The sequence below is a fragment of the Mandrillus leucophaeus genome, unplaced genomic scaffold, assembly GCF_000951045.1.
Source record: "Mandrillus leucophaeus isolate KB7577 unplaced genomic scaffold, Mleu.le_1.0 Scaffold133, whole genome shotgun sequence".
Lineage (NCBI taxonomy): Eukaryota > Metazoa > Chordata > Mammalia > Primates > Cercopithecidae > Mandrillus > Mandrillus leucophaeus.
The window spans coordinates 2,599,606-2,614,106 of NW_012101288.1; the positions used below are offsets into that span (position 1 = coordinate 2,599,606).

A 14,501-nucleotide genomic window follows, 5' to 3' on the forward strand; every position below is an offset into this window, starting at 1 on the left:
ATCTTAGAAGTAGAAATAAAATCAAACTGGACAGTTGATTATTCAGTTCTCTTCTACCCATAATCCTCTCTGTAGGAGAAATTCTTACCCATTAACGGAATTTTTTTTTGTAAAAATAGAGAAGCTGAGTTTTAGCTAATGTAAAAGCTTCAATAACTCACACCTGGCAAACTTCCTATCCCTTCCTAGCATCACTAACAATACCCTTTCTCACTATCCCAAATCATATAGCGACTCTCAGATCATTCTCCTACACCATGACTGTTTCTCCACAGTCTTCTGAATTATGCCCAACTGTTGTCTGTTGTTGCCACATATGTTCCAGAATCTTCATTCTAACTTTGTACTGTTTCCTGAAAGTATTCCTTGATTTTATTCCTTTGTGACTTTATTATTCATTCATGCATCTAGTGAGTTATACTTTTTATTCATTTATTTGAATATACAGCAGATATTGTGTATCAGGCATGGTACTGTTATCTTGGGATTACTGATCCATGAGATAGACTTGAGTCTTCCTCTAATGGAATTTACACTGTACTACGGAAAATAGATATTCAGAAGTTATTATAACATTGTATTTAGTAGTCACTGACTAGGAAAAATCCCCAAGACATACTGAATGAAAAAAGCAAGGTATGCAATAGTTATACTATTATTAATGATAAAAACAACTTTGTGTGTATTGAGCATTTAAACATATTTGTATATGCATTAAGTGTCCGCTTTTTCAACAGATATTTTTATCGAGCACTTACAATATATTAAGCACTGTTTTACATGCTGGACCAGCGGTAAATAGAACAAAATCCTTGCCCTAATGGAGCTTATTTTATGGTGGAGGTAACAGGTTTAGTTTTTCCCCCAGATAGCCATATGACTAGTTCCTAATTTTTTCAGGTCTTTACTCCAAAATCATTTTTCTCTTTTAGGACCTTTTTTGCCAGCCCATCTAACGTTGCAAACAGACTCTTCTCCTGACCTCTTATTCATCTTCCTAGCTTTATCTTTTTACCTTAATACTCATGCTGTCTAATGTACTAAATGTGTTTCTGCCTGACACTTAACAGTTACTCAAAAGTATTTGTTAAATAGTGAGTGAAGTATATATTTCTAGGTAGTAATAACTGCTCTCCAGACAATTAAAGAAAGACTTTGAATGGACTCCATCCATGTAGTATGAACCAAAATTTGTGCTCCAATTTTTATCAGTTTCATCCTTTGATGAAATAAAAAATATATATGTATTAATTTGAACCATATGTTGTTTTTGTATATCAAAAATTGTTTTGTATCAGCAGTTTCATAGAGTGAACTAAAACGGACAAACAATGCCCAATTTGAAGTATGGTTTAATTATAATAGCAAATGAATGCCTTTTAAAATTGGTATTCAATAAAATACCCAGAAATTACTATGATACAGGAAAAATGCAAAAGCACTGTACAAACAAATGCAATTAAGTCAACCATATTACATTTCAAAAGAAAGATGTCTGTATGTAAAACTTATTGAGAAGACAGATGAACAGTGAAAAATGGCTGGCTCACCATGTTTACAGAGATATTTTATGAAGTTGTCAAAAAATTGAATGATCATGTGCAACCTAAACAAATCATAGATGAGTAATAAAAAATTTTATCTCCCAATATTGAAGGCCTACTATGTGCCATATGCTGTGGATTCATTATCTTTAATTCTCAAAACAATATTGAGAAGTAGGTTTTTAAAAAATCCTTTATATTACAATTGAGAAAAATAAGGCAATCAAGGAAACCAAGAACCGTATCTAATGTCACAGGGTGAAATTAGAATTTCTACCTAATTTTGAATGTATCTAAAGGCCATGCATGATTTGTTTTGTCACATAATGTATACTTTCATTGAAAATAATTTTTTAAACTTGGTCTTTTTGGCCTTCAATAAACACCCCTTCATGCTAAAACTCTCAATAAGCTAGGTATTGATGGAACGTATCTCAAAATAATAAGAGCTATTTATGACAAACCCATAGCCAGTATCATACTGAATTGGCAAAACCTGGAAGGATTCCCTTTGAAAACTGGCACAAGACAAGGATGCCCTCTCTTACCACTCCTATTCAACATAGTATTGGAAGTTCTGGCCAAGGTAATCAGGCAAGAGAAAGAAATTAAACGGTATTCACATAGGAAGAGAGGAAGTCAAATTGTCTGTTTGCAGATGACATGATTGTTTATTTAGAAAACTCCATCGTCTAAGCCCAAAATCTCCTTAAGCTGATAAACAACTTCAGCAAAGTCTCAGGATACAAAATCAGTGTGCAAAAATCACAGGCATTCCTATACACCAATAATAGACAAACAGAGAACCAAATCATGAGTGAACTCACAATTGCTACAAAGAGAATAAAATACCTAGGAATCCAGCTTACAAAGGATGTGAAGGACCTCTTCAAGGAGAACTACAAAGCACTGCTCAAGGAAATAAGAGAGGACACAAACAAATAGAAAAACATTTCATGCTCATAGATAGGTGGGATCAGTACCGTGAAAATGGCCTTACTGCCCAAAGTAATTTATAGATTCAATGCTATCCCCATCAAGCTACCACTGACTTTCTTCACAGAATTAGAAAAAACTATTTTAAATTTCATATGGAACCAAAAAAGAGCTCGTATAGCCAAGACAATCCTAAGCAAAAAGAACAAAGCTGGAGGCATCACGCTACCTGACTTCAAACTATACTACAAGACTACAGTAACCAAAACAGCATGGTGCTGGTACCAAAACAGATATATAGACCAATGGAACAGAACGGAGGCCTCAGAAATAATGCCACACATCTACAACCATCTAATCTTTGACAAACCTGACAAAAACAAACAATGGGGAAAGGATTCCCTATTTACTAAATGGTGCTGGGAAAACTGGCTAGCCATATGCAGAAAGCTGAAACTGGACCCCTTCCTTACACCTTATACAAAAATTAACTCAAGATGGATTAAAGACTTACACATAAGACCTAAAACCGTAAAAACCCTAGAAGAAAACCTAGGCAATTCCATTCAGGACATAGGCATGTGCAAAGACTTCATGATAAGACACCAAAAGCAATGACAACAAAAGCCAAAATTGACAAATGGGATCTAATTAAACTAAAGAGCTTCTGCACAGCAAAGAAACTATCATCAGAGTGAACAGGGAACCTGCAGAATGGGAGAAAAATTTTGCAATCTATCCATGTGACAAAGAGCTAAAATCCAGAATCTACAAGGAACTTAAACAAATTTGCAAGAAAAAAGCAAACAACCCGATCAAAAAGTGGGCAAAGGATATGAACAGACACCTCTCAAAAAAAGACATTTATGCAGTCAATAAACATATGAAAAAAAGCTCATCATCACTGGTCATTAGAGAAATGAAAATCAAAACCACAATGAGATACCATCCCGCGCCAATTAGAATGATCATTGAAAAGTCAGGAAACAACAGATGCTGGAGAGGATGTGGAGAAATAGGAACACTTATACACTGCTGGGAGTGTAAATTAGTTCAACCATTGTGAAAGACAGTGTGGCAATTCCTTAAGGATCTAGAACCAGAAATACCATTTGACCCAGCAACCCCATTACTGGGCATATACCCAAAGGATTATAAATCATTCTACTATAAAGACACATGCACATATATGTTTATTGTGGCACTATTCGCAATAGCAAAGACTTGGAACCAACCCAAATGCCCTTCAATGATAGACTTGATAAAGAAAATGTGGCACCTATACATCATGGAATACTATGCAGCCATAAAAAAGAATGAGTTCATGTCCTTTGCAGGGACATGGATGAAGCTGGAAACCATCATTCTCAGCAAACTAACACAAGAACAGAAAATCAAACACTGCATGTTCTCACTCTTAAGTGGGAGTTGAACAATGAGAACACATGGACACAGGGAGGGGAACATCACACACTGGGGCCTGTCAGGGGATGGGGGGCTAGGAGAGGGATAGCATTAGGAGAAATACCTAATTTAGATGACGGGTTGATGGGTGCAGCAAACCACCATGGCACGTGTATATCTATGTAACAAACCTGCACATTCTGTACATGTATCCCAGAACTTAAAATTTAATTAAAAAAAAAACTTAGTCTTTTCAATTTTATGTCTTGATGTTTGTGGAAATAATTTATTCTCATGTAGCAGAATAATAGTATCTCACAATTTTATAATTCTAGATGTTTGATAATTTTAGAAGTCTAAACTTGAATATTGCCTCATTTTTTAAAATTGGAATTCTTTTGAAAAGTAATGTGTTAAAGGTACTCTTGGAGAAAATCATATCTGATTGTTTTGTTGACTAACAATTCTTCTAATAAAAATATTTTTAGAGGGACTAGACTAATGACTGATAAAATGTTTTGAAATAATGAAGCATGTGCCTTTTTCACATTCAAATCACCATGGTGAAAATGTTTCAAAATAGTGGGCTGACATCAACAGAGGATTGGATAAAGAAAATGTGGTACATATATACCAGGAATACTACACAGCCATAAAAAAGATGGTACATGTATGCTATGAGATACTATGCAGCCATAAAAACGATACATAAACACCATGGACTACTATGCAGCTATAAAAAGATGGTACATATACACCATGGAATACTGTGCAGCCATAAGAAATGTAGTACATGTACACCATGGAATACTGTGGAACCATGTCCTTTGCAACACCAAGGATACAGCTGGAGGCCATTATCCTGAAGGAATTATCACAGAAACAGAAAACCAAATATCACATGTTCTCACAAATGGAGGCTAACCCTGGATATACACAAATATAAATACAGGAACAGTAGACACTGGGGACTCCAAAGGAGAGAAGTTGCATGCTGTGTTCACTGGGTGATGGGATTAATAGAAGTGCAAATCTCGACATCACACAATATACCGTTATGGAAAACCTGCATAGGTACCTCCTGAATCTAAACTCAAAATAAAAAACAGTGGGCTGAAACAGGTAAGGCTAAAATAGCACAGTGCAAGTGACCTATAAATTTCATCTTGAGAAATAAAGGACTGATAAGGATTCTGAAAGAAATTTTAGTGACAGAGACAAAGTTTTTTTTTGTTTTCGTTTTTGTTTTTTGAGATAGAGTCTCGCTCTGTCACACAGGCTGGAGTGTGGTGGCGCGATCTCGGCTCACTGCAATCTCCGCCTTCCGGGTTCACGCCATTCTCCTGCCGCAGCCTCCCGAGTAACTGGGACTACAGGTGCCCGCCACCATGCCCGGTTTTTTTTTTTTTTTTTTTTTTTTTTAGTGGAGATGGGGTTTCACCGTGTTAGCCAGGATGGTCTTGATCTCCTGACCTCGTGATCTGCCTGCCTCGGCCTCCCAAAGTGCTGGGATTACGGGCATGAGCCACCGCGCCCAGCCGACAAAGTATTCTTTTAGTCCACAAATATTTTTTTGTGCCTGCTGTGTGCAAGGCGTTACTGTGCTAGGAATACAGTGGTAAACCTTTCAACTAACTTGACTACCAACCTTTATTGTACACGTAACTTTATACTCATTCTTTTCAAGCACATATGAAACATGCTTCTGGACAGACCCATATACATGCTCCCCATTAAATAAATCTCAGCAAATTTAAAAGGATAGAAATAATATACACGATATCCTCAATTTCAATGGAATTGTTAGAAATTGACAACAGAAAGAAACCTGAGAGATCTCTCAACTATTTGGAAATTAACACACTTCCAAATAACCTATAGATCAAAGAAAAAATCAAAAAGGAAATTAGAAAATAGTTTTAAGTGAATGAAAGTAAAAACAAAACAAAATGTATGGAACACAGCTAAAGCAGTACTAAGAATATCTGAAATGCTTATCTTAGCATGGAAGAAAGATCAACAATCAATTTAACCATCAACCTCAGTAAGCAAGAAGACTTAAGTGAGTAGAAGGAAAAAATTAACCAGAAATTAATGAATAAAATATTGAAGAATATGCCTACCAAAAGAAGTATAAGACGTGTACACTGAAAACCCCAAAGCATTACTGAGAGTAATTAAAGAAGATATAAGTAAATGGAGATATATACCATATTTAGAGTTTGGAAAACTCAGTATTATTAAGATAGAACTCCAAATTCAACCCAATGCCTATCGAAGTTCCAGCAGGACTTTCTGTAGAACTGCAGAAGTTCAAGACCAGCCTGGCCAACATGGCGAAACGCCGTCTCTACAAAATATATATATATACAAAAATTAGCTGGGCGTGGTGGCAGGCGCCTGTAATCCCAGCTGCTCTGGAGGCTGAGGCAGGGGAATCGCTTGAACCCAGGAGGCAGAGGTTGCAGTGAGCCGAGATCATGCCACTGCACTCCAGCACAGGTGACAGAGCGAGACTCTATCTCAAAAAAAAAAAAAAAAGAAATAAAAGAAATTGACAAACTGATCCTAAGTTTATATGGAATTGCAAAGCACCTAAAATGACCAGAACAATTTTGAAAAGTAAAAACAACATTTGAGAACTTAGCTACCTGATTTCATGACTTATTATAAAGCCACAGTTATCAAGACATTGTGGTATTGGCTAAGAATACATAGATCCATGGAACAGAATAGAGTCAGATGCCAATGGCAACAGGATAGTCTCAACACACTGCTGGAAGAATTGGATATCCATATGTAAAAATTATGTGTATATATATGTATTTAGCCTTTAATTTTACTTTAAATGAAAATTAGCTCAAAATGGGTCATATAACTAAATTCAAGAGCTAAAATTATAAAACTTTTGTAAGATAACAAATCTATAAATTAGAAAAAGAAAACAAATCTATAGAGTAGAATACACCAAGGTTCAGATGCTTACTTTTTGATAAACACTATTAGAACATTTAAAAACAAGCTACGTAGAGAAAATATTTCCAATCATATATCTGACAATGGACAGATATATTTGAAAAATTCTCACAATTTTATATATAATAAAACAACCCAATTAATAAATGAGTGAAATGCTTGAATAGACATTTCACCAAAGAAGATACATGAATGACTAGTAAACTCCATGAAAAGATGCCCGACATCATTAGTCTTTTGGGAGATGCAAATTACAACCAAAATGTGATTCTACAACACACTCACTAGAACAGCTGTAATCGAAAACAGTGACTATCAAATGTTGATGAGGATGTGGAGAAACGGCACATCTCACACATTGTTGCTGGGGATGTACAATATAGCACAGCTAGTAAGGAAACCAGTTTGTTAGTTAAACTTGCACTTGACTGTACAACCCAGCCCTTTCATTCCTAGATATTTACCCAGGAGAAATGAGAACATTATGTTTACACAAAGGCTTATATGCAAGTGTTTATAAAAGCATTATTCGTAATAGCGAACACTTGGAAACTATGCAAATATCTATCATCTGGTGAAGAGATCTTTTTTTTTGCATATAGTGGAATACAGAGGAATGAGAAGGCATGAAAAGTTTGGGGTGTACCTGAAAAACATAGTGCTAAGTTTATAAATAAAGTCAGACAAGGTTAGATTATTTATTGTAAGATTATATGTATGAAATTTCTATAAAAGGCAGGAGACAAAGCAGATCAATGGTTGTCTGAGGCCATGGATAGAAGGGAGATTGACTGCAAAGGTGTGATAGAAGTTTCTCAAAACTGGTTCATAGTGGATGCAAAGTTGTTTACATTTCCCGAAATTTGTTAAAGTTAGACCTTAATATATGTACATATGTAAATACCTATGTAATTGTACACTATTAAAGCTTTTTATTTTTTGTAAGGATCACTTTTTGTAAGAATCATTTAGGTCCTTCAACCTAAATGCAGAGTTTTATTTATCTCTCTAGCGTAATGATTCTTAACACCATCTACAAATTAGAATCATTTTGACAGTTATTTAAAGCTACTTAAAGAATCACTTTTTTTCTAAGAATCATTTAGGTCCTCCAGTCTAAATGCAGAGTTTTTGTTTCTCTCTCTAGTTCAATGATTCTTAACACCAGCTACAAATTAGAATCATTTTGACAGTTATTTAAAGTTATTTAAAGAATCACTTTTTTTCTAAGAATCATTTCGGTCCTTCAGTCTAAATGCAGAGTTTTTGTTTCTCTCTGTAGTTCAATGATTCTTAACACCAGCTGTAAATTAGAATCACCTTGACAGTTATTTAAAAAGGTCAAACTGAGCTCCACCTGAAAATAATTCAACCCAAATCTCTGGGGTGGACCTAGGGTATCAGTGGTTTGTTAGAGCATCCTTGGTGGTTCAAATGTGTATCCAAGATTGAGAACCTCTGCCCTAGGTGGTGCTTTCCCCAACACTAGGTGACATCGCTGTTACTGAAGAATCCTTTCGATGCTTTGAGGCAGAAAAAATTTAAGAATCACTCCTTTAGGCCTTTTAATTCCTTATCTAGAAAATGAGGATACTACTACTTGCTTACTGTATCTCAAACTTGTTTGAATCAAATTGGTAATGGAAGGTACACTCTTTCTAAATTCTGCAGTAGCTTTTTGTTATTCTCTCCAATCTTATATGCTTCTGTGTTTGTGAAACAACAAAGAAATCATTGCTGTTCATAATGAATAAGATCTGGAAATATCTTCTGAGTGGCTTCTCTATTCATTGTAGCTTTCAAATTGTGTATTTTTTAATATTGTAATTAAGAGGAAATGTATATAGTTTATGACCCTAATATTACTTAATTGTTTAAAATAGTCATGGTGGAATTTATAAATCCTGTATTTTTATAATTTTCACAGTAGTGAGTTATACACCTACTCAACAGTACTATCCTTTTTTTTTCTTCTTTTTCTTTTTTTGAGACGGAGTCTTGCTTTGTTCCCCAGGCTGGAATGCAGTAGCTGGATCTCAGCTCATTGCAACCTCCACCTCCTGGATTCAAGCGATTCTCCTGCCTCAGCCTCCTGAGTAGCTAAGATTACAGGCGTGTGCCACCACGCCCCGCTAATTTTTTGTATTTTTAGTAGAGATGGGGTTTCACCGTGTTAGCCAGGATAGTCTTGATCTCCTGACCTCATGATCCACCCACTTCAGCCTCCCAAAGTGCTGGGATTACAGGTGTGAGCCACCACGCCCGGCCAGTACTGTCATTTTTTAAACTATTTTAGATTTTTTTTAAAATTGAGCCACAGTCATTTTCTTGAACAATGTCAGTGGCAGCCTAGTTTTATGCTAAATTGTTCAAAGCTTAGTCTGATGAATACGGTGGAGTATCAGGCTAGGAAATACATTTTTGAAGATACTTTATGAATATAAAGTACTTAGATTGATTTTTTTTTCTTGTGCCTCCCCACCTGGCACTAAGGGCTGTTTCAAAAGTTGAGTCTTAAGTTAAACGGCGATCTCATTGTTGAAAAGAGTGTAGCCTCCTAAGATGCCTACATTGGAAACTAGATTTTGTTTTATTATTTCATTTATGGAATGATTATTAAAATAATTGGTTATATTATTTTGCCATTTCTTTATGAACATATATAATAACTATCAGTAAGTCAGAATATTCACTTACCCAGAATATCCTGTTTCCCCCATAGTCCTGGGATATTTTTTTTCCTTCTATTATGTGGAATATTATTTATCCTTTAGATTATTATAATTTTGTTTTCATATTAACCGTTAAAAATGAGTGTTACAGGGTTTTAAGAACCACTAAGAAACTTATTGACAAAGAATATAACTTGATTTTTATTATATAAGAATTTTTTTTGCTAATACTAATAAAGACATAAGACTTTATTGTGGTTTACGTGTTATCTGTAAACTTTGATGCAACTAATAGACACTTGGTAGTTTCTGCTTCTCCCATTTTATCTGTATAGTATTATCCAAAATATATGTATGCTTTTGGTGGAGAAGGGGCATACAAGCCAACACCTTATCAAATGATAATGTAAATAAACATAGCAGTTGAAAATAGACAGACTTTTTTTTAGTAATCATTTTCCCTTATTTAGGAAGAGTGATGAGGCTAGAATAACTATGCTAATTGTAAATCTGTTACTCTCTGTGGTATTTACATAAAAGTTATTTAATAAGTCTTCAATTAACACCTGCCAAATCTGGAGCACATTTTTTAAATGACTGCAGAGTCATTATGGCTAGGAGATTCTTTACAGTAAATATTTTTCTTTTGAGGAAAATAAGATTGTTGTAATTACAAACTTCAGTGATTAAAATGCAAATAAAGGTGATGAGATTTAAAATAAATGTGGAAAGAATGTCATAGATAGAAGAGATATATATAAGTCGAATCAGCAAGTAGCTAAAATGGTAAATGAATTAAGGTCACTGTATCTTTTGGCAAACCTTAATTTCAAATAAAACTGGTAACAACAAGTGTTTTTCGTTTCTAATAACCTTTATTTAAATTCATGTTGTAAAACTACAGTTTATGAACAGAATTAATGTCACTCTAGCAATCTGATTGTAAAAATTGTTTTTGTTACTTCATCATTGTTTTAGGGAATAGACTATGACCCACAGTATCTTCCTATCTCTGAAATAAACTATAGCTATTGTAATAAAATTACAGTACTTTCTTAGTATTTTGGGATGTATATGTGTGTATATATGACATTCTGTATACTATATAAAAGGATCTTTTATATGCTGTGTGGTTGTCTCTAAAGAACTGAAGTACTGTCAAGAACTTTCTTTTTGTAAGCAGAACTTTACATTCCTAAGATAATTTTTAAAAATGCAGTTTTACTGAGATATGATGCATACCATACATTTTACCCTTTTAAAGTTTACAATTCAGTGACTTTTAAAATATAATCATAGAATTGTGCCACTATCACCACAATCAAGTTTAGGGCATTTTAATCTCTCTGGAAAGAAACCCCATACGCATTAGCAATCATTGCGCATTTCCACCACCCATTCCTCCCCCTACCCCTAAGCAACCATGCATCTATTTTGGTCTGTATAGATTTGACTGTTTGGGACATATCATAGAAGTGTAATCATATAATATCTAGTTTTTAATGACTGGCTTCTTGGACTTAGTATAATGTTTTCAAAGTTCATCCATGCTGTACATGCTGTAGCATATGCCAGTACATCATCCTCTTTATTGCTGAATAATATTTCATCACTTAGATATACCACATTTTATCCACACATCAGTTGATGGACATTTGGAATGTTGACACTTTTAGGCTATTATGAATAATGCTGCTCTGAATATACAGGTACAGGCTTAAAATCATTTTTGGTATAAATCTAGGAGTGGAGTGGAATTGCTGGGTTTCCTCTTTTTTCGGTGTCTTAAGGTAGAAGGTTAGGTTATTGATTGAGATCTTTAACACTACTTCAGCTGTATTTGATAAACTTTATATCTTTTGTTTATCTTAGAGTATTTTTAAATTTCCATTATGATTTCATATTTGACCCACTGGTTATTTGTTGGTGTGTTGTTTAATTTCCACATATTTGTTAATTTCCCAGATTTCTCTGAATTATTAGTGTCTAAAAGGACTAATGATTTCAGTCCTTTTAAGTTTATTGTACTTTTCCACTCCAGTGTTTCCATTGGGTTTTTATTTTATATCTTTTCATCTATATTCTCTATTAGATGAGACTGTCATCATGCCTTTCATGTGGTTTCCTTTAGTTCTTTGAACATATTTGTAATGTTTGCTTTGAAGTCTTTGTTATATTTAACTTCTGGGACCTCTCACAAGTATTTTATATCACTTGCTTTTCCCCTTCTGTAGGTATTACACCTTCTGTTTCTTTGCATGTCTCATAATTTCTTGATAAAGATGACAATTTAGGTAATATATTGTAGTTGTTGGTTAATAATTTCTCTCCCCCCTTATTAGGTTTGTTTTCTTGTTGTTTGTATATTTATTTGTTGTATGAGTTGGGCTTGTATTGCTTATAGTATGAATTTTAATGAAGTCTGTTTGACTTTGGTGTCACTCTTCAGAGGGTGCAGCCTTCAGCGTGGCCAGATTCACCCTGGACATCCAGTGGTCTCTGCCTGACTCACTTTCCCTTTCCCTGATACCTTCTTTGTCTGCCTCATTTGCTGTCACATGTAGCTGCTTTATACTTCACTAATTGCCATCTTCACTAATTGCTTTATTGTTTTTGACAATGCATTGGGGCTTAAATTGTTCCACATCCATTTAAATTTGATTCATTTTTGTGGGCATTCTTCGATTTGAATTCTGACACCAAGATGACGCTTCTTAGCTGTCTCATTCCCCCGTTCTCTCTAATGAACGAGATCTTTTGCTTGTTTCTCTTAATTAGGTGAACTACCAGCCTCCTTTTATTTGCTTATTACCAAGTCTCCATAGTTTTTGAGACCCCCTTTAGGCTCCAACTTACTGCAATCTGAGTCAGATGAAGTCAGTTTCTTTGGGTAGAGTTTAGGGCCTTCTGTTTTGAGGTCTCTTCCCCTGGGCAAAATCTCTGAGTCACTACTTTGGTAGGTGGGCCAGCATGTAGCTTCTGGTCTTCTTTATATACCTCTCCCAGTGTAGAAACTGCCCTGTGAATGCGCCGAGGTGAGGACATTTGGGTCCCTATTTTCTCAGCTTTGCTATCCTGGGGTAGAACCTCTACCTTATGAGCAGGAGCTAGGTGGAGAAAGAAGTCCCCAAATTCTCATCATACGCATCAGGAATTTAGTCTTTTCAACTCAGAATGAGGGGATGAGAAATTGCTGGCAGCCTGCTCTTTCCCATGAGATGCTGTAACCCTTTATTGGAAGCGAGGGAAGAGGAAGACCCATCTTTTTGGCCACAGCCACTTTGATTGGAGTTTCTGTTCATCTGCTTTGGGAATGGGTGGAGAGAAGCAGGCTGCGACTGAAGTCCTGTGGACTCTTAAATACTAAGCCACAACCTGCTTCTTCCCAATCCATTCCCAACTCAATGGATAGATGCTCCAATCTGTCCAACCTGCTTCTTCCCAACCCTAATCTTAGTATATTTTCCTGAATAAATGTTTCTTAATTTGGTATATACCCTTAGGATCATTTCACCAGTTGTGCTTGTATTGCTGGGGAGTGGGTCCACAGACTTTCTCACCCTGCCATCCTGATAGCCCCTAAAATAAACTTAAGGGAAATAGAGACATAGATAACTTTTTAAAGAGGTAAGCATTCACTTTTATTCCCTGATAATCAGCCCTTAACTCTGCATTATGTATCTCAAGCCGAAGACACTTCGTTTTACCCTATTCGGAGAGTAAACCTCTAATCTTCTGACAGTCATTTGCCTGAATAGAATAAGGGATCAGGAGGCCTGTTTCTCAAGTTGACTTTCAAACTCTGTTCCTATTCCAGCTTTGTTTTGCTTCCAGAGCCATCTGGGGTCACAATTCCAGACCTCTTGAGGATGCATGTATAAATTGTGCTGCTTTGGGGCTTTCTCTGCTGTTTTTCTCAGCTTCCTTAGCAGCGGAGAGATTGAAGTTTGTTACCAGTTGTTCATATACTTTTCCGCTTTCAAATTTTAGTAGTTGTCTCTTCCAGATATTAGTTTTTTGTAGATTTATGCTATTTTTAAGATTTCTTTATTCTCATTTAGTGGAATTTCAGGAGATAGTGAATATAAATGTTTATGTCCAACTCACCATCTTCAACAAAAAAAGATTCTACTTCTATTTTTAATCTCGAAGGCTTCACAGTTTTTCTTCAACCTTCACTATAACCCTCACTTGATTTGCTTTTAAAATATACTAGATGCTGTCTTAACTGACCTTCACATAACTGGCATGCCAGATTAATGAATGCTCTCCATTCCCTCTGTAAAATACATTATGGATGCCCACTGCAAGAAGCAAAAAGCTACTCCCGAGTATAGCTGTACCCTTCTGCTTCCATCAGTTAAGTTGTGTGTGTTTGTAGGAGTCAGTTTATTCCCCTTTGAAGAAATGGAAGCTGTAAACATTATTGATGTGGTTATTTAAGAAATATACTGTAGAACTCTGATAAGCCATATCAAAAGTTAAAGAATGAGTACACATAAAAGATTTATGCTTTGTAATTGTTTGTTATGATGTTTTGCCTTAACAGCCTTCTGAATTAAATGAACGACTACTAGCCCTGAATGTATGAATAGCTTGTTTTAAAATAACATAAAAATTTTATTATATCCTGTGGATCAAATGTATGATTCTGTTGTGTTGTGTGCTGAATTTTCACATACTTAACAAGATAATTGTTTTTGTTTAGTTCCAGATGTTGAAGTGAAAGGAGAGTGTTCAAGCTATTATCTCTTGTTACAAGGTAATGGCAATAGAAGATGTAAAGCCACATTGATTCACTCAGCCAACCAGATCAATGGCTCATTTGCACTCAGTTTAATTCATGGAAAGATGAAAACAAAGACAGAAGAAGCCAAATTGAGTAAGTGTTAACTTTAGGTATTAAGACATGTTTACATTGTTTGTGTGTGTAGTTAGCATATGTGGCTTTAAGTAGAAGAAATATTAA

General features: G+C 35.3%; 1 protein-coding gene across 1 annotated transcript in view; it reads left to right on the forward strand.

The window, feature by feature from the left end:
• MTBP (MDM2 binding protein) overlaps positions 1-14,501 on the forward strand; it is a 74,688-nt gene that overhangs the window by 25,722 nt on the left and 34,465 nt on the right. Inside the window, exon 12 of the mRNA XM_011973002.1 lies at positions 14,241-14,414. Coding sequence (XP_011828392.1) covers positions 14,241-14,414 — 174 coding nt within the window. The remainder of the gene's footprint in view (positions 1-14,240; positions 14,415-14,501) is intronic.